Genomic DNA, 26,005 nt, shown 5'->3' on the forward strand with positions numbered 1-26,005 from the left:
AGGTGTTTCAGGATCCAGTAGAAACCCTACTTCCACAACATTAGTTCCCCAGAGTGAACTGAATGCAACACACAGCTGGAACTAAACAAATCTACAGTATCTCACAATCTGGGGAGGAATTTTAAAGAGCACTTAGCTGAAATCTCCTTAACGAGAAACAGCTTTATCAAATATTTTTCCCGTTTAATCCACCAGATTTAGTTTTGCTGCATAGTTGGACATCTTATAAAAGCTTAGCAAGACTAAAACAATGACAAAATTGGATTTTGAGGCACCTGTTGAGAACATTAGCAAAAAAATACAATTACCAAAAAAAGTTTTTTTTTACTGGTATAAACCACTCAGGGGCCAAAATTTTATTTTTTTTTTTCAATAAAAAATATCTAAATTGATTTTGTTGTGAATTATTTTATTTATACCTGTAAAGCAACAAATTAACATGAAATAATTTAATTAAAAAAGTCCAAAAGCTGTCCAAGTTTTTTAACCTGTTGGTGAAGATACTATTTGTAGTTTATTCCCAGCAACAGATACAAAAACTGTCTTGACTAAATCAGTTTTTTAGTAAAATACTGCTGGAGATTTGTGGCACTACTTACTATGGAATTAAAATAAAAGCAAAAACAAATCTCAACGCGACTAATGACAGAAAAACTCTTGTTTTGCACCAAAAATTTTCCATTTAAGATATTAATTTGTCATTGAGAAACCATTCAAAACTAGGGGCCACAAATGGCCCCCAGGCCGCCTTATGAACATCTCTGCCTATAGTGAAGACAAATACAACCAGCTGACAGCGTTTTGTTCCTCTGTCACCTTTTATTACAACAAACAAGCACTTGAGTACCACCAGGTACCAGATCAGGAGATTACCAATTCACAGAACCAAATTATCTGGAACCAAAAGTAGCAGAAAAATAAAAAGGCCTCCGTTCATCGAGGAGCGTCGCCGGCTGCCAGGTCCAGGTCTTGAGCTGAGCTGTCGGTGGCGTCTTCTTCTCCTACACCTATGTCTGACACCACCTGAGGAAAGACACCAGAAATAAATCTACGTTTTTTCTACGAGACGTCGGCCATTAAAAATCCACAGCAGTAACAGTTCTTCTAGCCGCTTTGTGTCATGAGACAAACTGAGAATCAAAACTTTCACAAGAACTGAAACGTGACATTTATGTCAAGTAACATAAGTTGGTGTTTTCCTGCTCTGGTTGTGCGACTTTACTAAGTTTGTTTACTCAACTCAAACACAGCTGGCTTCATTTAAGTTATTTACATACAAGTTTTATATAACCATTAAAAAATCCCCATTTTTAAGACGAACCTCTAAATACTGACAGATTTCCCTTTAAAAGAAGAGCTGATGATTAATACAACAACAACAACTCTTGGATTTTATGTCCTGAAATAAATATAAACGTTACGTATGGCACAGTAACCTTAAAAAAAAAAAAAAAAAAAATCTGTAAAAACAGCCAAAAAAACAAAACCAAACAAAACAAAACAAAAACAACAGAGTTTAGCTTTAAATGCTCATTCAGTTTCAATCAGATATGCTTTTTTGGATTATTTTTCTTTCAGTTAAGGAAAATGTTTTTTTTCCTCATTTTAGTTTTTATAAACAATATCAACCTTAAACACTTTAGGTCCAGGATCTGTGTGGTCTGCAGATATTTGTGGCCCTTTTCCTGACATGATTCATGATTATGGTATCATTATAAATTTTAAAGCAATTCAAATTGCCTTGAATAACATTTTTAGTAGTTTTAAATGATTGTCATGCAAAAATCAGGATGAGGGGTTATGTGTACTCAGAAAATATTTATTTCCCACATAAAAACAGGAATGTAAATATTTATTTTTGGCAATAGTTATGAAACTAAAAGCTTTCTTCCAAACACCGGCTTTATGAAACACCCAGAGTGACTTTATATAATTATAGTCTGATCAATCAATCAATCAATCAAACTTTATTTGTATAACACATTTCAGCAGCAAGGCATTTCAAAGTGCTTTGTGTGTGAAACATAAATGTCAAAGCTCTAAAACAGGAACAAAGTCATTTTATTAATTCAAATAGTCAAAAATAATTAACTATTTCATAATCATACCGTCTCTTTGACTAAGATTAAATCTAGTCCTTTCTGAGAAATCACGGAGGAGTCCAGAATGGTTTTCTCCGTTGAGGTTCAAACTGACCTGATCATCCATGATGGCGTCCACGTCTCTTTCTGAAAGCTCGTGTCCTGAGGTGTCCAGGTCCACCTGGTCCGGGTCCGGGTCCTCTCCGGTCAGGATGTCCATCGGAGCCTCGGCGATGGCTCTGATGGTCTGGTCCTCCAGGGCCAGGGCCGTGTCAAACTGCAGGGGGGACGGGGGGCCCTGCATGCCGTCCCCTTCCACGTCCAGGTCCTGCAAAACACACAGCAGCGCGTCATGAGGACATAATCAATAACAAAGGTTCAAAAATTAAACATTTTTATTCACTTCTGCATCAATGAGTTGAAATAACTCGTTTTAATCATTATAGTTAAGCCTGTCACAATAATGTTATTACAATAAATGATAATACTGTTGTTTTGTGACAATATTTAAGTAAAAATAATAGTAATGGCATAATAAAGCAAGAACACATCCTCAAAGATTAATAAACTTGAAATTCTAGTGAACATTTAACACTGGAACTGGAAGACATTTTAAATATTCAGAACAAACAAACAAAACAACAAAAATGACAAAGAAAATTAATTATGGAGCCTCTGTAAACAAAATTGTCTTTCATAAAAAAAGGTCTAGTTGAGGTCAAAGCATCAGATGGAAAACTTATCATCCAGTTTTTGGTAGAAAGAAAGAAAGAAAAATAATAAATGATGCAAATGGAAATGATTGAGCTCGTTTTAATTTATTGTGCAATTAATTAATTGCGACAGGCTTAATTGGTGTTTAATTTTCCCTGTTTTATGTTTAAGGAAAAGTCTAATTAAAACAAGTTAGCTGCTACACCACCTGCAGGCACCAAGCGTCAAAGATGGAAAACCTTTGCAAACGATGTAGCTCAGTTCAACACCTCAACGTCGCCCCCTGCTGCTTAAGAAGGGAATCAACTCTAGACTTGCCAAAATTTCCACCAGCTCATTCAATTTGATACGACAGATAAATTAATTGCCAACTAATTTTATTAATGGATAGTTTTTTGATTGTTTTGGTTTGTGAAACGATTCTGTGTTGGCAGACGTTTGTGTCATGGTGGCTGGCAAAGGTCAGACGTACATCGCTGAACTCCAGAGGGAGGCTCTCTGTGGGCTGCAGCTCCGCCGCGCTCAGGTACATGTCCTTGCTGGACGGGGTGAAGTGCTCCTGCGGCGGCGGCTCCTGCTCCGGCTGGTACATGGGCGGCGGCAGGGTGAGGTGCAGCGGGCATCGGGGGTCGTCCGACTGACCCATGTGGACGGTCCGGTCGCAGGGAGCGTCTTTCAGCCCCGGGCAGATTTTAAAAAGCACCTGGTTGCTGTCCTGGCAGATGTCTGAGCAGGAACTTGTTGAGGAAAATTAGAAGGAATTCACACAGAAACACGATTTAAAAACCCAGAAAAAGCAGGAAAAATAACAAAACTACAAACCTATAGACATGATGTGATGTGTAGCATTTTCATGAGAAGTTTTCAAACATTTCCAGAAGCACTTTGGAGAGAAAAAACAACACAAATGAACAAAAGAAGATAGTTTTAATTCTCATAATGAGATTTCTTTTTATCTTACTCTTTTTAAAATCCAAAAATAGAAATAATTGAGATAATTTAAACTAATTAAAACAAGAAAAGTTTGACCTAATTAACTTTAGACTGTGAGAATTTTTTTTTTCTTATTATCTTTAAATTTGATTTAAACTGTACGTACACTTTCCAAATTTGGGCTTTTAATTAAATGTTACATTGCATTTCATTTCCAAACTACGCAGTTTGAATATCAAACAATTTCAAGGATTTTTTACAGAAATCAAGCACTTTCCAAATATTCAAAACATCAAACTGAAATTCAAGCATTTTTAAGGATTTCAAGAACCTGCATGAATCTTTGTTTCTGTAGGTTTTATGTACAGACAAAATGTATAATTAACCAGCAAACAATCGACGCCATAATCCGAACAGAATCTTTTAATCTGGCTTCTCCTGCATTATCCTGGAAAAAAAAAAAAAAAAAAAAAAAAAAGCAACTTAAAGAAATGTTAGACTGGGCAAGAAATCGATTTCATCAATTAATCCAATTTTAGTTTTATGAAGATTTAATTTTTTGAATGCTTTTTTCCCAGTGATGTCATCACGCCCAGGGCGGCCATCTTGTCCGACATCGTATTTTGCAGCTGCCGTTTATTTGGTCTTTGAATTCAGGCCAAGCCGATGATGGACTATTAAAGCCTGACTACGATATTCAACATTTTTAATTTTGATAATAAAATCATAGTATTACAAGAATAAAGTTTAAATAATGTGAGAATAAAGCATTAATATCACCAGAATAAGTGGTAATATAAGGAGAACAAAGTAATAAATTAACAATTTTATGAGAACTCTTGCATGAAAAATAAAAAATTTAAATAATGTTGGATCTTGTTAAGTTATACGTCTGTTACTGGTTTTGCATATAATTTAATTTCCCTTAGAGATCAACAAAGTATTTTTGAATTTGAAAGCAATACTTTGAATTTGAACACATCAGCATCAAATTATTGATTATTACTGAGCATTAAAACAACTTTTTTCTTGCAACTTCAAAACAATATTTTGGTAAAATTGCTTTATCACTGACCTAGTATTATGATTATATTCTCATATTTAAATAAGGATTTATGCAGTTTGGCTCTAAAACTCCATCGTCCAACTCTCAAAAAAAAAACTGAAATAAAATCCACTTTTTGAAAATATTTTCTGTCATCTGTAATTATTTTTATTATTTTAGAAGAAAAAAACAAAAGTTAAACAAAAAAGGCACATCGCCGAGCTCTAGAAATGATTGTTCCTTCCAACTGAATTGATTTAGTCCCTGTAAATCTGGGGAAAATCAACAGACCATGGGAAGGTTTTATTTTGGGCTCCTTTTAGAGAAAACTAACAGCTACTGCAAGCTGCTGCTTTTGATCTGAGCCGAAGCAGAAAGGAAAGGTAGAAAGAGGGTTAATTAATTCAAAACAACAACTCCACTGTGTGACTCAACATAAGTAGATCGAAGGATACGAGAGAGGCAGTGTCTGGCCACCGGGAGGCAGGGGTTGGTGCATCTGACTCCATCAACGAAGGCCATGCAGATTTCACCCACAGATCTCATGTGGAGCTGCAGCACAAAACAGGAAACATCAGGAGAAAGAAATGCAACAATTAAAGAAAATCATAAGAAATAAGCCTGCATGAATGTCAAAAGAGAAAACCCCCCAAAAAGGTACCAGAAAAAAGATTGATGTGGTTCGGTTGGAGCTGGTAGAATGACTGCTGAGTGGTGGATAGAAACCACTGAAAAACTTCAACAATAAACGAAACTGCAACACTTCAAATGAGTAGAACAGTCAAATTCTTCTGATGGAAACGGATTTGAGACTTATGGTAGAAACAAATGTAATAAGGGTTTTGTCTCGTTAAAAGAAAGGAGTCTACTTTGTAAATATTGAAAAGTCTCAACTCGGCCTGTCACAATAACAAATTAAGCTGGATCAGAAATCATTTCAGGAATTATTGCAATAAACAAAAATATTTTGGTAACAATATTTTGTGAATACGACTGTCATAACACTGTCATAAGCACAACACTTGTCATGAACATGAGTAAGTCTTCATGAATATTTATAACTGTTGTCATAAAGTGTCATTCGGTAAATCATGACACTTTTAATACAAAGTTGACATTATTCAAAATGTTTTTGTTTTGACAACTTGAAATCATGAACCAAGAAATCATGATCCGACATAAATTTGTTAGAAAAGTATTACTGATTAAACTTTAAAAATTATGTAGCTTTATGTTATTAAAGCTAAAGATCAGCTTAACATTGATATTGTAAGATGAGCAATAAAAAGAAGATTTAGGTCACACTTATTAAAAAGTGTAAAGTCAAGTTTAATAAATTCATTTATAGCAGATTTGGATGAATCAAGGTCTGCTGGTTAGATGTGGTTCTAAAAGAGAATAGAAAAGCCTGGTACTGAATACTTTGTGTTGTAACCAACACTTTCTATGGCAAGACTTTAATGAATCATTTCATGATGATTTATTCACCTGAGAGGCTCCCTCTGTCACCGCCTGCCTCCTCTCCCTGAGCTGCCGGTGCAGCAGGGCTTCCACTCCGTACCGGCGGCGATATCGACGCAGAGCTTTCAGCTTCTTCAGGTTCTCCCTCTCCTTCATGGAAAGACCTTCAGGTCCCGTTAACAGACTGCTTCCTGAACCAAACATACAAAACGTGTTAAAAAACTCCATGGGAACAGATCTCATCTAATGCTTTCTGGCTGCAGGTAGTTGTAGTTACCTAAGGTTTCATGCTCCAGTTTACGGTTTTGAAGGTATCGGCGCTTTTTCTCCTTCAGCAGATGCTGCAGGCGCTTAAACTGGTCGATGTACAGAGACTGCAGCCTGATGAGCTTTTCTCTAGTGATCAGAGCCACTTCCTCTGCTGTGTAAACCCCTGCATGTCTGCAAAGGTAGTCGAAAAGAAATCTAAATTAGCACAGATATAATATGAGAGGATAACGTTAAATGCTTTTGTAAAATAAACTGTAAGAAATAATTCATAGGTTGGAACGGGAGTTAAAAATGTTAAACTTGTCAACTCTGCTACACATAAAACATTTAGGTGAAGAAAACATGGCTGCACATTTGGTCTTACTTCAGAGGATCTTCATGATCGCTGTCAATACTGTCAGCCTCGCTATCAGGATCTCCTCTCCAGGTCTGGTCCAACACCAGCGGGCCCTGCTCCTCTTCACTCAGACTTTCTTCATCTGCAACAGAAAGAGAGATTAGATTAGAAACAATTGATCGTGATGAATTAGTTATTGAAATAATCGCCAATTACGTTAGTAATCAACCAATCGTTAACTGGGGTATGCAGACAGAAAAGGGTAATCTGCTGAAAGAAATAATAACATAAGAGAATATATAAACAATATAAATATTATACATTTAAGATTAAACAAAGAAACCTTCATCTGTAAATATTTTCTACCCAGAATTCCTTAAGTGATAGTTTTAGCTTCACCAGATTCAAATTCTTAAAAAAATAAATAATAATAATAATAATAAAAAATCTATTTAAGAACGTTTTCCAATCCGATTTTTAATCGGTAAATCAAAAGATTAATTATCAGATCAGCCCTACACTATATGGATATGTAGGAATAATATAATAGGGCAGTTTTTAATGACCAAGAGTTCACTAAAGGAAATATGTTATTGCCCTCTAAAAGAACAAAATGCTTAATTTATCAATTAAAAAGAGAATTTATTTATTTGTATATTTTATTGTTTTTCTAGGCTTAAGTGGTTAAATAAAAAATCTGCTGAATTTGCCAATTTAGTTATCCAATTAATCATCTGAATAGTTGAAAGATTAATCGATTACTAAACCAACTGCCAGCTCCAGCTGCAAACTAGGTGAAAAAATACACAGCATTCAGGTCTTGAACTAAAATTATGCTCAGGACCTAAAATAAACGTAAATCCTCTCACATTTAAGTTTGCAGACAAACCGAAGCTCTTACCCAGGATGCGGCTGGCCTCAGAGCGTCCTCCATCTAGACTGTGGGTCTCTGATCGGTTGAAGCAGCTAAGCTGGGACAGCAGAGCCTCTGGAGACGGACCTGAAGAAGCCTTCCTCATCTGAGCTCGCAGGGCCATCGCATTCCTACGAGCATGCTCGGCACAGAACGTCACCCTGCAGCAGAAACATAAGAAATTTTTTAAAAAAGTTTTAAAAAAATCAGTTAGTAGCTAGGAGGATGAACCCTGACCTTCCTCCACGTACCCATCTTTCCTGTCGGCCTTCGGAGCAGCGTTTGGGCAGCGCTTGCCATTTTTGGCAGAGACGTAGCTACAGTGTTTGTACGGGGCATTCTTGTCCTCCAGTATGTGTTTGATGCAGAAGTCGAAACCCTCGAGGCGAGGCTGGGTGCAGGGCCGCTGAGTGAAGGCGCAGGCCTGGGGCTCCTGCGGTCGGGCCTTCTGACTCACCCGGTTGCGACTTGAGGGCAAAACGTGTATTCTGATTCTGTTCATCTCAAATCTGGAAAGAAAATAGAACTCAATCTAAAATTTATACATTTTCAGATATTTTGTTATTGTGGACGATGACGCTGTGGGCAGGAAGAATCTCCAGTAGCAGTCAGTCTCGCAATGAGCTTGAAACAGCCTCTGACTGAAGGCTGTCATTCAGCAAAGGCCTCATAACTGTAGTAAAATGTCAACAATTCAATTTCCAAAAAGCAGAGACAAAACTGAATTTCCTGATGGCTAATTTGCAAAAACTTTGAACTGTTTGAGAAACACAAGTTTAAGGCAATAACTTTAGTACAAAATTCCTGAGATCTAAAACCATTTGAGCTTCTTGGTTTATGGGTTTATCTGTATTATTCCACTATCTACAACCACAAACTCCATGTGATCCGTTTTTCTTTTCTTGAATCTGTCCTACAGTAGTATTACTGAGCGCGTTTCTCCCTGTTCAAAGGGAGTTAATCCATTCAACTGTCGCCACATGCTTGCTTAGGAGGAGGAACTGCTGTCAAGATCAATGGTTACCAAACTTTCCCGATTCTGACCCTTTGAAAACCTTTGAAGCGGGTTAGTCAGTACTGATATTTGTTATGAATGCCAATACAATATTATTTAAAGAATCTTAGCGCTACAATCATATTAGAAATATTGATTTAAAAATGCGTTCATCATAAGTCTAACAACGTACAGTTAGAAGTCGTTATTTTCTACGGTTTTAATACGCGGGTAAATGCCAGTTAACCTTTCACACAGAAAATTAACGCCACTGTTAAACAAAACCAATAAAAGCCGCAATAATAATATCATTTTAATACTGTATATAACTGATATACAGTGCGGTTTGATGGCTCCAAGTCCGCGCTACAAGCTTTAACCCGCCTCTTTATATGCGTCACTACTTCAGTTGAAGAGTCGCCATCTTTGTCTGACTGGTAGCATTATCAGCTAAATGCTACAGTAAGTAATTCTCGTCAAAGACCACAGATTTATCAAACACGACCAAAAATCAGCTGCCATACATTATATTGCTACAACATGTAGAAGCCATGCTCTTGACGAAGCCCTCTTTAATAGTAGTAAAGCTGCTTACCCTCCTGTAGGGACGTCCGCACACACGAAGAGTCCCAAACTACAATAACGCGACTTCTCCCCGGATTCCCTGATTATGGCAAATCTAGCCCCACCCATTTGCAGCGCTGATTGGTTAGAACAAAATGTGAGGCTCATGATTGGCTAATCAAGTCGCCACTCAAACTAGAAACAACTCGCTTTCCAACACGCCCAATAAACAGAAATTAAAAGTCCGTATCCCTTTTTCTTAAAATATTTATTGACTTCCGGAATAAAGCAACCACATTTTATCAAAAAACATTGTTCACATATAACTTATTAAATGAAAAAAAAAAATCCAATTTCTTTATTTCCAGACCTGAGTGTCAATAAAAACACCAAGAAATGAAACATGAAATTATTGTAAATGTGATTTTTGCATTGTTAGGTTGCATGAGTGTCTTCCATTCACCTTATATATATGGTCTTAGTATAAAAATGAGTCATTTTCTCACAGCATGTTAATACTTCAACTGAAACATTTGTCCCAATTAGATAATTTGTTTTGGAAATCTACTCTAGTAGCTTTACCATTATACATGTAACACTTTGTCGATTTCATCATAGGCTCACCTACAAAGATAAATATTCAGTGCATTCACCATTTCCCTGTTACAACTAAAAGCCTAAAGAAAAGAACGCCTCTTTTCTGACATATTTATCATTTATGAGGGGAATTAAATAAAATTATATGGCTGATTTGCTGTACTGCATTACCATAATCTGCTTTAAGCATTTTTTTTTTTACATAAAAACTGATCAAAAACAAAAAGGGAGCAGGTTAAGAGCAGAAATATTACACAATCAAACCCATATAAAGCTTTATGTGTATGAAATGTACAGCCAACAAACAGAACATTTGCTAATTTGCTCAAGCATAAAATTTAAACATTCTTTATGGGACTACATGTTCAAAACTGTGGGATGGAGGTGCTGTAATTATAGAGGACGTGCAAAAACTTTTAAAAGAGTGGTCATTTTTGGATGGATTAATAAAATTAAAAAAGCTAAATATGAAGAACATTTGTGTGTGTAAAACCAATTTTAACATGATTAAAACAGAACAGTGTTAACATGAGGGATTACACAATTAAACAACCTAAAGTCAGAACCACCAAAGGCGAGATTACATGTCTGTCCTTCATAACCACTGTACTGGGTAGATATGATTAAACCTTTCCCACTGCATGAAGCTAGTGTAACTGAATATGAACATTTTACAACCATTTAAAACAATGACTGCAACACTTAAAATCTAGAGGAGTACAAGCTTCATTACTTTACATTTCTTTTCTTTTTTTTCTGTAATTTTCAGTAACAAAATAGAGAGAAAGATTCCACAATACAATCTTCATACAAGCAACCCAAATAAAACAGCCACTAGTTATGGAGGCAGGAGGTTTTTTTTTCTTTTTTACCTTGAAAAATAAAAATAATAAAAAAAAAATATGTAAAACCATGGCTTTGTTGACATGCACTCTCAAACTGTACAGTCTTGATGAAAACATCTCTCCCTGTGCAGACAGAAAGGAGGGAACCTTAAAGGTCAACTTAATGTTTTTTTTGTTTGTTTTTTTAAAAAAGCACTCAATAAATAACATACTATAAAAACAGTACAAAAGGGGGTAAAAGATATCTGATGGCAGTTTGAATTTCATTAACATAAATCCCCATTGTCACATTTCCTTAGAATTGAGCAGAAGAAGAAAATCTTTTCTTTGCGAGGCTTTAAGATTCATTATGTGAAACTTCTAACCGCATTATTACATTTCTCTGCTGTCACCCTGAAACTTACGGAGGAGTGTCAGGACCAGGCTAAGAAAAAATACAATTTCAAGAATAAATTCATGAAATTATGAGAATATGATCATAATGCTATGACAAAGTTGTACGAGAGTAAAATCATATCTTGAGGGAAAAAAAGTCATTATAAAAATAAAGTTACAAAAATGAGAAAAAAAAAATGTAAATATTCAGAAAAGGTCAGTTTAGAAAAAATTTTATGACCATAAAGTTGCAATAATACAACAAAATGTACTAATGATATGAGAATAGTCATAATATTTTTGAGATAAAGACGGTAATACAAGCAAAAAGTCATAAAATTGACTTTATTCTTGCATTATCTAAACTTTATTCTTGTGATATTATGACTACACTTGCTTTATTTAGACTTTATTCTCATAATTGTATTTATTTTCTTAGCATGGCCCTAATACTCCGTCATAGAAGCTTACATAAAAAAAAAAAGTGGGTGAATTTAATAAAAAAAAGCTAATTTATGTTATTTTTACAACACTTTACATAAGATGGACGCTTGTGATTTCAAGTAAAATCTACATAAATGACCAGAGGATCATTTGGGTAGTGGCGGCAGAGGGGGGGGCGGTTCTGAGGGCAGGGGCGGAGGTCTGGGGTTCCCCCCCCTGGAGCCACCGGGGAACCGGTAGTCCGCGTACTGGGACCGATAGTCGTACATGGACGGCTGCGACGGCTGCACGCCCTGCGCGCTCAGCAGCGAGTTCAGCATCTCAAAAGTGTCCTGATACTCGTTGGACTGAGCGCCGTCCGCCCCGTGCCCGTTAGTGTCCATCTTGTCGCCTTTGGAGTGCGAGAATGCCCCCTGGTGGTGGGAGAGGCCCAGCGGTGGCAGGACGTCTGAACCCAGGGTTTGTCCGGAAGACAGGGAGGGCAGCTGGTAGGCGTTCCTGGAGGTCTTGCTGACCTTGGCGGTGGAGGCGGCATGTGGGTCCTGGGAATGCGTCCTCTTTCGGGAGCTGGACGAAGACGAGGAACTGGACCTGGACGAGTCGCTCGGGACTTTTTTGCTGCTGACCAGCGAGCCGCCAGAGCTGGACGAGTGTTTATGTGAGGAGGACAACGAGGCGCTGCTGGAGGAGGAATGGTGGTGGTGCTGCTGATGATGATGATGCTGCTGATGATGGTGGTGGTGGTTGGAGCGCTCCCTGTGCTTCTCCCGGCTTTTTCCCTCCTCTCCCGAACCCCCCCTCGGCTTCTCCGGCACCCGTATTTTCACTTTGATGTCCGGATCCTGACCCCGGTCGCCGTGGCCACCGCCACCGCCTGCGGGCATCGGAAAACGCATTTTCAAATGTTTGTCGGGCCGCTCCCTGTCCACGGGGATTTTGAGGATGATAGGCGAGGGGTTGGACACGTCAGAGGACGAGGTGGAGCCGGACTGCTGGTGATGATGCTTCTTCTGCTGGCCAATGAGAGCCTGCGCTGCGTTGGCGTAGTCCCTCTTCACGCTGGCCTCCATGTTCTCCAGCTTCCTTTTCTGGGCGGCCAGGACGTCGGCGTTCTTGGCCCGGTATTCGCTCAGCGACACCTTGGCCGGGGCGTGGACCTCGTGGTTGGCCGCCGGCTGCTCACCGCTGACCACGCCCTTTCCGCTCCACGTGGCAGCGCTGCCCGGCACCACCCGCTCCTTGTCTCCCCCCGAGGAGCAGGAGCCGGACGGCGGCGCCGAGAGGCTCATCAGGCCCGCCACGGTGCTTTCTGACGACACCATGGAGATCATGCTGATCATGGTGTCTCTTTGGTCTCCGTCCTCCTGCACCTTCGGCTTGGCTTTTGGAGTTTGACCTCCGGCCTGGGAGAGGAGAAGAGATGGAAAAATATTTAAAAAAAATCATAAACCAAATGTTAGAATCTCAAAATAACGACAAAAATCTGTTTTTGTTAAAAGATGAACGCACCTTCCAGTTTCGAATTCGCTTCAGCCGACTGGGTGTTTTCTCCAGGATCTGAAGAAACTCGTGGGTGAGTTCTGCAAAAATATTTTAAAGTTCAGAAATCGCTCAAAACATTATGGAAGCCCATTTCTGCCATGAAAGAAAAATAAACAAAAGGCCAACAGGAAGTTGTAACTTAAAGTTGTAATTACAAAAGTGGACAGGAATTACACACACACTTGTAATTATGACTATAAAACAAATAACTGCAAGTTTAAAACAAGAAAATGCAGCTTTTATTCTTGTAATCATGACTTCAGAACTCATAATTAGGATTTTTATTCTTATAAATTAGTTGTAATTCAAGTTTTAAATTTTAAACTGTACAAACGCTACAAATCATGACTTTGAAACCCAGAGTTATGACTTTAAGACAAGTAATCTAAACTTTTCTCCTTGAAATTATGACATTAAAACTCATTGACTTTAAAACTCAAACATACAACTTTTATTCTCATATTTGTGGTTTTAAACACAAAATTAATTCTTGTATTATGGTTGTAAAACTTGTAAATATGACTTCAAGACCTGTAATTACAACTTTTTTTTTTCTAATTGACTTTAAATTTTACTCTCAGAATTGTAACTTTAAAAGTTGTAATTATGTTTCAAACTCCCAATTATGACTCAATTACAACTTTAAAACTCATAACTACAACTTTTAAAACAATTTAAAAACGCAGAATTTAAAATTTTAAAACTCATAAATTATCATTTTTATTCTCTTAATGACTTTAAAACTCATTTAATTAAGATTGTGATGCAACTTTAAAACGTGTAATTATGACTTTATGTTGCGCTTTCCTTTGTGTCATGGTATACGCTCCCATAAAAGCCACTTCAGGGACAGAAAGTAACATTTATTTATCTTGAAGCTACACTACAGACCAAAAGTTTGGACACACCTTTTATTGATTTCAATTAGAAGGTGTGTCCAAACTTTTGGTCTGTACTGTAAATCTGAACCATTATGTCACCTTAAACAGAACAACAGGATAAAATTCAAGATGTACCGTCTAACAGCTCCAGGGTGACTGTGGGATCCACATACTCCCACCAGTGTTTCCCGTCCGTAGAGACGGGGATTTCCCAGTTGGACCATTTGCAGGCCAGATGGATGCAGACACAGGCGACAACAGGTGGACTATACTGCAGGCAGAAGGTGGTCAAATGCAGGCTGGGTCGCATTAAAAATACAGCAGGGGGACAAAAAAAAAAGGAAAGAAATCAGAAGATTAAAATTTTGGTGAAAAACAGGCTGAAAGTCAAACAACATGGAACAGATCTACACTGTCTTCCTAAAACAACATTTAACTGGGTTTATACCTGTTGGTGGCCATGAAGTAAGATGTTTGGGCCAGATCCTTACTGGCTGGAAAACCAGAACAAAATAAACTTAAGAGCCTGAAAAATAAGCTTAAAGCAGAATCTATGTTCTCCTGCCAGCATGTAGGCGTTCAGGTGCGATACTCACCTCTGACCAGCTGGGTGCATTTCACCACATGAGTGTGAGGATGATCAATTGTGATCTCAAACGCTGGAATGAAAAGGGGACAAAAAAGGCAGCAGACTTTAGAAAACTGAACACGGAATATCAGCATGAACATGTGAACCGTTTAGGCTTCATTAAATCCAGTTGCCACGGGAAACGTAACATTAAAGTCCCTGAAAAATCAGAAAATTGGTTTTATTAATCCAAACTCAAAGCTGAAATTTACTGTAATTGTGAGAAAAAAAAAGCTTTCCATGTGACAATGAGAGAAATGAAGAGCTGGTTTAAGTCATTTAACAGAGATATGGTGAAACTTTCCAATGCTGATAACCACATTTGGCATTTCTGTGAACAAAAGTTAAAAGCCGGTTAGCTTTACAAGTTACACAAGTTTCTGGTAGGGAAAGAAAAGGGACCCAGTTTTTTTTTTCCTTCTAAACTTACCCAGGGTCTGGAGAATTATGCTCTCAAGAATGACCAGGTCTTGGGCTTGTTGCAGGTAAGCCTGAGGTTGAGAGGACAGGCACGTTACTCACTGGGAGGCCTCTAATTGTTGTCAAACAAGAGCTACCAAACATGCTCTGTGGTTTTTAAATGTTCGCCTGTTGGTCTGAAAGGCTGTCCTTTAAGTTAAATTGTGGATCGGGCAATTAGTGCTAAAAAAAATATGATTACCCTTCTGTCGCAGAACCCGTCTTTCCCGATATGCTGAGGACGCCTTGCAGGCGACACGATTAACACCACAGAGCACAAACAGATGCTCTTGTTTTACAACCGCTAGACATCACAATACCTGCACAACTGACACTTCTCTCTCAACCCACATTTCAAGCCACCGAACAGTTAACCGGCTCAACAATGCCCAATCTTCTACAAACAAAAGTTCACACTTACAACTCCTGTTTTTAAAAGGCAGAAGTTGCATAAATTGAAAAACAAAATTGTTTTTTGGAGGCATTAGATGTAAGAACCATAAAAAGTCAGAAACTGCAAAATGAAGTGGTTGAAATTATAAAAGAGGAAAAAAAAGCTTCATGTCCCAATATTTCCGTCTGTGGACACACTTAGGCCTGTCACAATAAGTAATAAAGAAGTTAAGTGTGTGAAAAATTTTAATTAGCTCAATTTCCATTTGCAGGATTCATCGTTTTTCTCTTGTCTCTCTTTCTACCAAAAACTGGATGATAAAAGTTTTCAATCTGATGTTTTGGTCTTAACTAGACATTAATAATTCATTTTATTTGTTGTTTCTATTTCATTTATTTATTTTAGATGTATAAAATGTCTTATAATTCTACTGCTAAATGTTTATTAGAATTTAAAGTTTATGGATCTTTGAAAATATGTTGTTGCCATTACCATTAATGTAATGGTAATGTTGTTATGGTGTTTTTATTTGCCATTATGGTATTTTTATTTGCCATTTCCATTATGTAACGACGGGAAAAATTTTCTGAACATTCATCCAAAACAAAATGCAATTGGTTACTTTTGTTTATTTGGCAGCTGGTACTTTTTCCACAAACTAAATATAAGTGTGTTTGAATTTAAACAATTAAATTTAGTCAAATCACTTGCCAAAAAGAGCAGAAATATAGCAAATGTTGTCTCTTCCCTTCCTACTCTGGATCTCAGAGACAGAATAAAATAGATTGCCTTTGTTTTCCTTTGTGTTTTTTCTTACTTAGTGTAGCCATAACAATCTTGAGTTGGCACCGTCTTCTTTATAATGCAGTAGTCCAACTTCTCAAAACCCGTTGGTAAAAACCACAACTCAGTGTTCAAAAATAGTTGTGAAAATAGTTGTGTTATAGTCCAGAAATTACAGTAATAGGGGAAAAAAGGCTTTTGGCGTGGAAATGCATCAAATATCTTCGCAAACTCTGTTTTGTGGTGGTATGGACTGACTGCATGGACACCCGGTACTTACATCGCTGCGGATGTCCGGCGAGGGATCCTGAGGGTTTAGACATGCATGTGCCACCTTGATTACGTGTTCCAACTTTCGGGGCTGCTCCTCAACCTTCGCTGCGAGGAAAAGAGCGGCCGGAGAGATGACCTGAAAGACAGGAACAACTCTTAGGCTTGTCAACGTCCAGCTAAAAGCCAGCAAGAGCCAAAAGAAAACCAATACTTACATTTCTGTGAAACCTTGTAAATGATTGGACCATATAGAACCGATGCATGTACACAATAGCTGTATTAATAGTTAGTTGGGATCTGACACAGGACGGTTAAGGACAACAGAAAAACAAATCAATGCAAACACAGAACCAATAAAAATCAACACCATATCAGCCTCTCTTTAGGTTTAATACCATCAGCCTGTTTTTTTTATTGGGTCAAAGGATTCCCCTTTGAATTTATAATACAATCATCTGAAACACAATCACTACACTCAGATGATCTCCATTCCACTCATTGAGAGTCTACTGGCACCAACTGGATGGGCCTCTGCTGAATTAGGTCAGTCACTTTGAAGAAGACGAATCACCTCTTCTATGGTACATATTTATGTTATATAAATCAGTATCCACTTTGACATTTAAGGGATTTGTATTTTTTCTGACAAAAAATGTTATTGATCATGACTGATTTGCAACGGAATAAAAGGGGTAAAACATCCAAGGAGGTGACTACTTTTTATAGGCACTGTAAACATCAGTGAGTTGCCGGAAGAAGCATTTTATATAAACAATACACTAAATGTTGCCTTTAGATATCTACTACGTTGTTTTTAGACACTCTAAATATGATGTTTACAGTTACATTAAGCAGCTTGACTCCGTTGTTTTCCGTCCTAAACAGTTTCACTAAACAGACGAAGCTAATGCTAACGTTCAAAAGGCCTGTGAACCACAGAGGCCCTGTCGCCTGCGGTTAGCATGTACGCCTGCAGTCGAAGAGAATAAATAAGCCACAATGTACTAAAATTAGCAACAAATTCGCTAACCAGCTATTAATATACTTAAAACATATACAAGGCCTCGTCCAAACCACAACAACAACATAAAGCGACCACGCTCTCGGTCGAGCCGGCTTCGAGAGAAGCTAAACTTTGCTAGCCGACGAGCTAATGCCAATGTTCGCTACGTGCGACGCACCACGACAAAAGATACACATTGAGCCGCTGCCCCATGTCCTGGAGGAGGTTCGCTGCCTGTTGTCTGTAGGACAGCTCCTTGTCGGGATCAAGTCCAGCTTGCCGAGACGGGCTGTTGTCGATCTGCTGTCGGGTGTAGTACCATTTGTTGTTACAGCTTGAAGGGAGCGAACGAAACGAAGCCGCCATCACTGAGAAGGACGAGAGTTTAAAATTTCTTCGCGTCACAGGAACATACGTCACACACCAGGGAGCGGTGCAGTTCCGCCGACGAACAGCAGGTGTCTCCAAAACTCAGTTACATTCCAGTAAAGCACAAACACACGGCACAGAAACATTCAAGATTCTGGCTAAAACAAACAACGAAAGCATTATGCTTAATTTAAAGGTGCATCTTTATTTCATGCCCAGCTGTATAAAAATACATATTTATCTTGTTGAAAGTACTTAAAAGTTTGATCCAATCTATATATCCGTTAGTTTTGTCTCTTGTTTCTTGTAGTCTGTTAGATTTGTTTATGTTTTTATAAATATGTACGCTTCCATTTACCTTAACCTTACTGCTGGTACACCAGAATTTCCCCATTCTGGGACCTATTTACATCTCTTGCTGCATTTAAAATTTAAAATGCAGTGCTATAAAAGTAATTGCTCTCCAAAATGTTCCTTTAAAAATAATTTACATCATTGAAACATTTGAATATCAAATTAAGAGAGTAAATAGTTTTCAAATAATATCCATCCTGGGCCTATTTTAAAATATAATTTCCCATATTGTTAAATCAAGGATTAACAACATCGATCACATTTTATTTTGTTCAATTTCCTGTTCTTTCTCAGCTTAAAATATTAATATTATTTATAATATTTTTTAACATTTGGAACTTCAGTAAACACCAGTAAAAGGTATTATCCACAAACACAGAACCATCTCTAAACTGTCAAATTTACTCCAAGAGCGCATCAGCAACTCATCATAAAAACAGGTCATTAGTGTTTCACAGAGAAACATCAATAAGGGTTTTTTTTCCATGCAAATGTTTCAGATCTTTTGCCATTTAGATTTATGGTACTTCATTAATCTAAATGGCAATTTTACCAGCATTTAGCAATTTATACAGAAAAGAACAAGAAACACGAAAGACAGGAGTCAAAAAATTTCAAACAATTTATTTTAAATTTCAAAACGTTATAAAATGGACAGATAACCTGAAGCAGTATTATGGTGGTAACCCTCAAAAGGATAACAACGAATTAAAAGGCTGTGTGTTGAATCAAAAGTACAAATAAATTCAAATAAAAAAGTTCAAGGAAATATCTGGTTTGGTAAAAACAAATAAAAAAATGAAAATTTTCCAGCAATGAACAAAAAAAAAAAAAAAACAAACAACAAAAACATTTGAACGTCTGTTTTGATTTAAGTTGTAATTCAGCTGCATTGATGTCATAAAGTACAACACCTTAATTTACCTCAAACAGACAGAAGTCAACTTTTAACAGAGCCAAGGCTGCACAGTAAATGCTTGATATATCTCCTGTCATTATCCAGGTTGACAGGCAGCAGGATTGTTTATTATTGGTGTGTGAAGTAGCTGCAGGAAATAAAATGTTTATTGCTGCATTATTATTGAAGCTAATTTAAAAAAAACAACAAAAACACCAGGAAGTTGGTCTGTTCCTGTAAGTTTTCATAAGCAGAAACAGATAATATGGAGCTTTTAGGCTCCCAGGAAAACAGTCTAACCCTCAGATATGATCCTTTATTTAAGTGTACTTTTAATTAACAAAAATCCAGTTACTGATTATTTTATCCCCCAAAGTCTGTTGAACAGCCTTTAAAAAAAAAAAAAAAAAAAAAAAAATCCACTACGAAAACAAAAAATGTTTTAAACTTTTCCGAATCTTTCCGCACGTTTCATTTTCTTTGCCTGCAGAGAAAAGCAAACAAGCAGAGGCATTATTAAGCTGTTGAATTGGTGATTTCTAATGATGAGTGAAACATGGACGTTACCTCGACATCGTCTCCTCCAACCAACGGAGCGCTTGTTAAGATCCCAAACCTCTCCTTTCTCTTTTTCATCTTTTCATCTTCCACAATCTGAATATAAAACAACAAAAAGCTGTGAAACCCAAGAAGACTGAATGTTGTGAATGAGTAAAACAGTGAGATAATCCGGTTAGTAAAGTTTGGTTTTTTTACACTTTTGATGTAATATTATCCAACAGATTCACTTAAACGATCACAGATAAATGTCACATTCAACAAAGGTGTGTAAACTTTCAGATCCACTGAAAATGCCAAACCCAGAGAATTTTGGAAGTAAATAAGTTTAGGAACAAAGTTTGTCACCTTCTGTGAAACTGATGAGACGTTCATGCCGAATCTTTCCGCTCGTTTCTTCAGGGCGTCAACGTTCACCTGAAACAAACACGGAAACCCGTCAGACAAACGGCAGCAGCTGGAGGAAAATACAGAGAGGAAGAAAAAGAAAGAGAGAAGAAAGAAAGAATGGAATGAAGAGAGAGAAAAAGAACTAAGAGAAGTAATGAAAGGAAATTAAAGAAGGAGTAAAAGAAGGAAAGAAAGACCAAAAGAATTAAAGAAAAAATAGGAAGAAAGGGTGAAAAAAGGAAGGAAAGAAAGAGAAAGGAACAAAGAAATAAAAAAAATAGTTTAAAAAGAAAGAAAGAGTAATTTCTGAAAAACTCACGCCAGCTTTGCTGTTTGCCACAACGCCTGTTTACAAGACAAGAACAAGAAAGAAAATAATAATTTGCCTCCATTAAACTCTGAACTCACAGCTTTTAGTTTCTGGCTTCAGGAAAATGAAAATGAGACAAAGAGGTTCGTCAAAACTCTCATTAAACCAATCAAGAGACTCAACATCAGCCGCTTTTCCAGTTTTGTAGAAAACACTGATTGGAGGAAATGTTTAAAAGGGGTTGTGAAATAATCACCTTACATCACACAACACATCAACCATAATAAGATTATCTATGATGATGAAACATCAATACTGAAAAATGAAAACAAACCAAATCTCTTCAGTAATTTAAATATTAGATCCCATCAAGTTCTGGATGGAATGGGATTCTAGGACTTGTTTATCTTAAATATTGCCTTTATATGACATCTGCTGTGAATTAATACTGTATGAATAAGATGAGGAGAACTGAAGGTGATGTTGTTCTGTTTCTAAAAGATCTTAAGCCACTGCTTTCATCAGCCGAAACACTGCTATCACAAAAAAGTTCAGTTTGGTTTAAATATAATGAATCCTGAGTAAAGAAAACAGTTTTAGTGTTTTCTACGTGTTAAGCTACTGGTGAGGACGTTGACGTACCTGGAGAGGGGCTTGAAGAATCAGAGGGCGATCCAAACCTGCAGGAAAACAACGGAAAATAAACTCAGCATGACATAAAGGATCAACAGTTTCCTTCCTTACAAATACAAACAATGATTTGACCTTTAGACAATTTAGATGCTCAGCAAGTTATTTAATGCAACAACATCATCTCAAGAATCTCAGATGAAATTGTTTGTTCCTGTCATTTATTTTAAATTTTCCAAAATCCCAACACTTTGCCTTGTGAAAGAAATGACAGAAAAGTACAAGGTGAATTTAGAAGTCAACCTTGCTGCACGTAAGGCCTTCTTGCTCTCGGCTGTTGCTGGAAGGTTGAAACGCTCGGCTCTTTTCTGTAGTCTCTGCTCAAAGAAAAGGTAGATATTAAACACATTTAGTTTTCTCTCTTTCACCGAAGGTTTCACTGTGACATACAAACGAGCTGAAATAAAGTTACAGGAAATTAAACAACTGGAAGTGCCAATCAGGAGAATATGTCATCCTAGTCCTATGAGACATTCATATTTCATACGACTGTTCAGGTGCAGTAACACTCAACAAAATGTTTCCACATTGTCATAATTAGTGTGTAGAAGTTTGAGGAAAGATTAATTCAATGCAGTTTGGAATTAGGTTGTAATGTAACAAAATATGGAAAAAGTGAACCACTGTGAATACTTTCCAGATGCTCTGCATATGCAAAATGTTAGAAACTTGTATTTTTCCATGTTACTGTAATATTTAGTCAGTTGTACAGAGTCTATCAGCAGCAGATGTTCACTTATGGAGAAAAGGGGAAAGAAGAAAAGCAGTGTCCTATTTCAAAAATGAAAAAGAAAAGAAAATATTGATCTACTTTAGGAGAAAACAAGACAGACGTACTTCACTGGCAGATAAGGGAGGGCTTATTTTCACCACCTTCTTCTCAGCAGGCCTGAAAAAAATAAATCAGAATTACTAAAAAAGGACTGGCATGTTTTCAAGAAAGTTTTAATAAAAAATAATAATATATTACAAATAAAACGACATGTTTCTTCCTCATCATAGAAGGCAAAGGTAATAAAAGCCATTTTGTTTGAACCTTTGGAAAAGAAGGAAACCAGAACCAAATGAACATTGCCAACTGATTTAAGAAACACTTACGGCTCACTCTCAATCACTTCAGAACCATTGTCCACTTTTATGGTGTCGGAGCTCTCCACTTTACCAAAGTCCTGAAAATAAAATACGAACCTTAATATTTAACAAACTTACAGCACAGTAGTATGAAATGTGAAGTAAAGGAGCAGTTCTTTTACCACAGAATCCTCAGCCAGCACATCATCGACATCCACATCTTCTTCTGTTGTTCCAAATGGGAAAGAAAGACATTTCCAATGAAAAAAAAACAGTAGAAAAAGACAGAGAGGAAGAAAAAGAAAGAGAGAAGAAATATTAGCAAGTTTTAGTGATGGGATACCATAGAAGACAGCAAACAGAAATTAAAATAAGTATTTGTACAGTACGTAGTAACTCCTACTGTTAATCTGGTAGATATTGTGTCTCTTACATTTGAGTTGTAAACTTATCTTAAGTGAATTTTCATTTTTCTATGAGTAACAAACAAAATGCTTTATATAATCTTACATCACATGAGATTTACTGTAACTCACCCCTCAAAAAATTTTATAGTAGTATTGCAATGCCATGTTTTGTAATTGTAACCCAGTTAACACCTTTGCAGGTGAGAAATATAGGTGTTTGAGCAGCACTGAGCCTCACCGTGCTCCTCCAGGTAGGCCTGGAGTCGGGCAATCAGGTCTCCTTTGTTCCCCTTGGTCTCCAGACCTCGGGCTTCACACTCCTGCCTCAGTTCAGCAAGCTGCACAGCACAAACAAACACAACCTGTTACATTTCCCCTGATCTTAATTGTTTGTAGTGTAATGAAAGAAAAAAAAAAACCTTATATATATATATATATATATATATATATATATATATATATATATAAAGCAACCAAAAGAAGAGCAGTGGTAAAGTATATTTAATCGTTCAAAGGAGTGGGTAGAAAAATAAACTTATTTTTACAACCACACTTTTTACATCAATAGCATCATCCAATAAATTACTATTCATGGTGACCTGGTAATAGCAGTCTTTCTTATCCACTGTAAATAAGTTATAGGAGAGATTTTGTCCTGTTTTAAAATCTCCATAACTGATCAAAAATATCTACACACAAAAACATACTATAATACACGATGTTTAAGTATATGTTTTCTTTGCAAGCTTGAAACACAGTCAGGCTGAGATGAGTTGGTAAAATATGAGCACGAACTCTACCTTGAGCCATCTAATCTAAAAATCTATTCTGATTCTAACAAACATTATAGAAAAACAATGTAAACCCTTTCATGTGATGGTTAACTTTCTTAAACTGCACAAAAATCTTAGTTTTGAATCACAAACTCTCTTAAATATGTCAGAAATTTCATAGATAGATAGATACTTGATATTTCTGTAGCGGTTTAAATAAATGGAAGTGTATTTTTGAAAATGCGTGGAGTTGTATTCTGATGAATAGATTGAGCTCGGCTGAATATTTATTATTAATGATGTTTATCTCTGAGTTTAATTTAGACTCCAAGAAAAATGTTGCGTACTTTGGAACTGATTAATCTAAATCGGCGTACTTGTACATTTATTAGTCTCCAGCCGGGCTAACTGAGCTAGCTGCCGCTCATTGAACACACGCCGGCAGGAGTCCTCGCCCCCGGAGTATCCGTTTATCTCTTTAAAACTATTATTTAGCCGTAACTCCGGGATATTGGTCGGTAACTAACAACTGTTCCCCACTAGTAAACCCAGCAATTAAAAATAAAATTCGTATTTAAAGGCAATACCAACCTTCAATTTGTGCAGCTCTATTACTTCGGCCATCTTTTTTTTGTTGATGTACCACTTCTTCCAATCAAACTGGAGCTGCTCTCCTTCTGAGCTCCTGGCGGCGTTAAGAGTCTCACAGCGCCCCTGTTGGACAGATTGATACCCTGCACATAAATTTCGCACAAAATCACAGCTGGTGATTCAGTTATTGTACATTTGTTTGTTCTAAGAAAAAAAGTTAGACATTCAGCACCATTTGTTGACAAAAGGGAATAGATAAATGACTCATGCTTTTTAAGAATTCATGACGTTTGAAGGTCTCAATATATTGTATGACATTTTAGACTTTATGATTTTTGTCAAATGTTTTTGGAAACCTTTTGTTTTACTGAAATTTTAGTCCATTCCTCTTTATAGACCTACAGTAACATTCTAAAATTGTTAAAGTCAAAAGATTTGCCAGAAAATCATCAGAAGTTGTTAGATTAAGCTCTGAAAATGTCCAGAAGAAAACATGGACATTTTTGCGCTTGCAAAGTCAAAAGCGTCACAGAAAAAAAATCTGCAATTTTAAGATTAACCAAAAAGAATTGTAGAAAAAAACAAGGACATTTGGAGTGGAGGAGTTCAAAAAGTCCAAAATCTTTTTAGAAAGAAATCAAACATTTTTAAATTAATCTCAGAAAGTTCCTGGAAAAAAAAGGGAAAATATTTTTTTCAAAAGATAAAAAGATTTTCAGCTGTTGAAACACAGAAAATTTCCAACTTTTCTGTGAGATTAATCGAAAAGTTTCTGATTTTTCTCTAGAAAAAATTTGACTTTTAAAACTCACCAACCTCATATATTTTTTCTATTGGTGGAGATTTATGCTTCCTTTTTATTCTAAAATGCCCCTAATACAACGTTGTAGTGCAGACTTTTAAATATTCTAATTGGTTTCCATCTCTGCTTTTTGTGATAAGTGGTTTGCGAACAGATAACTTTGTAATGCTTTTTACCAGAACATTCACAAAACTTTGCTTTGCAGTGTAATGCTGCCTCATTTAGCAGTGAAAATGAAAACTATCTACACAAGGAAGTGGAGCGGCAGATCGATAGATTTCTGCAGATATCAGAAATTGCTCAACAGAATGACAGGAGCCACATCTGACCAGGATTTGCTGTGAATGCATACATTGTTTAAAAAGAGGTTTAAACAGGACTGCAGTTTGCCATATGATACAGAGACAATAGAAAGCTTAATATTGTGACTTTAAAGTTTCAGGGTTTGGAACAAAGCCGGATAAATTTAAAGAGTCACAAGTGGCTCAGTAATCCTCATTAACTGTTGCATTCCTTCCACCTTTCTTTTGCTCCTTGAGGTCATGTGTAACCTATTGTTCTGATAAAATAAAATAAAAAAAAAACTCCTGCTGTTTGCCTGAATCTACAGACAGTCTAATTTTCTCCAAGAAAGAAAGCATGAATTGAAGTTTAGAGAATTAAGCTTTTCGCTGGCAGCCTGAAGAAAACTTCAGAGTAAATCTGGACTAATCAGAAACAAAAAGTGGGTCAGACGACTTCAGAGGAAAAGATTTTATAGTTTACTGGTATGCATGCAAGAAAAATTCTGACTTAAACAGACGGTTATATATGTTTATATGAATCTATTGATGTAATAATTACATATCTGCTTATTATTGTGAAACGAAATGTTGTGATTTTTATAGATAAAAAAAGCAATCCAAAAGATGTCTCATACATTTTCATGTTTTATTATGTTATAGTAACATATTACAGGGATTTTATTAGCTGGACAAATAAAAAGTAGCTCATTATGGTGAAGTGGAAGTAAAACTTTTATGCAGATAAAAATCTGCAGCCGACAAATGATGTATTCAGATTGTGGGAGTTATTTGTAGAGCCACTTTTCACTGTTTTTTTTTTTTTTTTAAGTTTTGAAATTCAGTTTTTCAAAACAACTGAAATTCAAAATTTTTTCTCTTCATAACTGCCATTAAATAATAATAACTGGAGTATTGATCAATGTCTTTAATGGATATTTGCTTGATGGTTTTCAGAATCAGAATCAAAAATGC

General features: G+C 36.7%; 3 protein-coding genes and 1 non-coding gene across 5 annotated transcripts; all 4 read right to left on the bottom strand.

The window, feature by feature from the left end:
• Positions 1–794: 794 nt before the first annotated feature.
• kansl2 (KAT8 regulatory NSL complex subunit 2) lies at positions 795–9,436 on the bottom strand. Its single transcript, XM_044124734.1, has 10 exons — positions 9,344–9,436; positions 8,006–8,263; positions 7,743–7,915; positions 6,869–6,983; positions 6,512–6,675; positions 6,262–6,425; positions 5,229–5,325; positions 3,268–3,521; positions 2,197–2,409; positions 795–1,023 (listed from the first exon to the last, which is right to left on the bottom strand). The coding sequence occupies exons 2-10, from the start codon at positions 8,254–8,256 to the stop codon at positions 934–936; spliced, it is 1,521 nt and encodes a 506-aa protein (XP_043980669.1). The 5' UTR covers positions 8,257–8,263; positions 9,344–9,436; the 3' UTR covers positions 795–933.
• On the bottom strand, positions 5,006–5,142 carry LOC122840527. The gene has a single exon (XR_006372252.1). It is a non-coding gene; the product is annotated as a small nucleolar RNA SNORA2/SNORA34 family (small nucleolar RNA).
• A 721-nt stretch (positions 9,437–10,157) lies between the features above and the next one.
• ccnt1 (cyclin T1) lies at positions 10,158–18,041 on the bottom strand. Of its 2 annotated transcripts, XM_044124783.1 has the most exons (9): positions 17,730–18,041; positions 16,749–16,830; positions 16,541–16,669; positions 15,055–15,115; positions 14,593–14,655; positions 14,445–14,490; positions 14,132–14,295; positions 13,083–13,153; positions 10,158–12,976 (listed from the first exon to the last, which is right to left on the bottom strand). In XM_044124783.1, the coding sequence occupies exons 1-9, from the start codon at positions 17,900–17,902 to the stop codon at positions 11,720–11,722; spliced, it is 2,046 nt and encodes a 681-aa protein (XP_043980718.1). In that variant the 5' UTR covers positions 17,903–18,041; the 3' UTR covers positions 10,158–11,719. The 2 variants fall into 2 exon arrangements, with proteins under 2 accessions (XP_043980718.1, XP_043980728.1); XM_044124793.1 differs by lacking the exons at positions 15,055–15,115; positions 17,730–18,041.
• Positions 18,042–18,863: 822 nt separating this feature from the next.
• On the bottom strand, positions 18,864–24,049 carry LOC122835620 (SAP domain containing ribonucleoprotein). Its single transcript, XM_044124807.1, has 11 exons — positions 23,948–24,049; positions 22,822–22,921; positions 22,359–22,402; positions 22,204–22,274; positions 21,943–21,994; positions 21,349–21,422; positions 21,058–21,095; positions 20,425–20,450; positions 20,064–20,132; positions 19,725–19,811; positions 18,864–19,641 (listed from the first exon to the last, which is right to left on the bottom strand). Exons 1-11 carry the CDS (start codon positions 23,978–23,980, stop codon positions 19,600–19,602), a joined length of 636 nt encoding a protein of 211 aa, XP_043980742.1. The 5' UTR covers positions 23,981–24,049; the 3' UTR covers positions 18,864–19,599.
• Positions 24,050–26,005: the final 1,956 nt, after the last annotated feature.

The sequence above is a fragment of the Gambusia affinis genome, linkage group LG01 (genome assembly GCF_019740435.1).
Source record: "Gambusia affinis linkage group LG01, SWU_Gaff_1.0, whole genome shotgun sequence".
NCBI lineage: Eukaryota > Metazoa > Chordata > Actinopteri > Cyprinodontiformes > Poeciliidae > Gambusia > Gambusia affinis.

What these genes read in the sequence shown, in the direction of transcription:
- kansl2 (XM_044124734.1), bottom strand. Translation starts at nt 8,256, where the DNA reads ATGAACAGAATCAGAATACACGTTTTGCCCTCAAGTCGCAACCGGGTG. An exon ending in GATCATGAAGATCCTCTGAA is followed by an intron (nt 6,676 to 6,868) that starts GTAAGACCAAAT and finishes CTACCTTTGCAG; the next exon opens with ACATGCAGGGGTTTACACAG. An exon ending in TCCCTCTGGAGTTCAGCGAT is followed by an intron (nt 2,410 to 3,267) that starts GTACGTCTGACC and finishes TGTGTTTTGCAG; the next exon opens with GACCTGGACGTGGAAGGGGA.
- ccnt1 (XM_044124783.1), bottom strand. Translation starts at nt 17,902, where the DNA reads ATGGCGGCTTCGTTTCGTTCGCTCCCTTCAAGCTGTAACAACAAATGG. An exon ending in TACTTCATGGCCACCAACAG is followed by an intron (nt 14,296 to 14,444) that starts GTATAAACCCAG and finishes AATGCGACCCAG; the next exon opens with CCTGCATTTGACCACCTTCT. An exon ending in AGCGAATTCGAAACTGGAAG is followed by an intron (nt 12,977 to 13,082) that starts GTGCGTTCATCT and finishes CTCCTCTCCCAG; the next exon opens with GCCGGAGGTCAAACTCCAAA.
- LOC122835620 (XM_044124807.1), bottom strand. Translation starts at nt 23,980, where the DNA reads ATGGCCGAAGTAATAGAGCTGCACAAATTGAAG. An exon ending in GAAGTGATTGAGAGTGAGCC is followed by an intron (nt 21,995 to 22,203) that starts GTAAGTGTTTCT and finishes TATTTTTTTCAG; the next exon opens with GCCTGCTGAGAAGAAGGTGG. An exon ending in TTGGAGGAGACGATGTCGAG is followed by an intron (nt 19,642 to 19,724) that starts GTAACGTCCATG and finishes TTTTCTCTGCAG; the next exon opens with GCAAAGAAAATGAAACGTGC.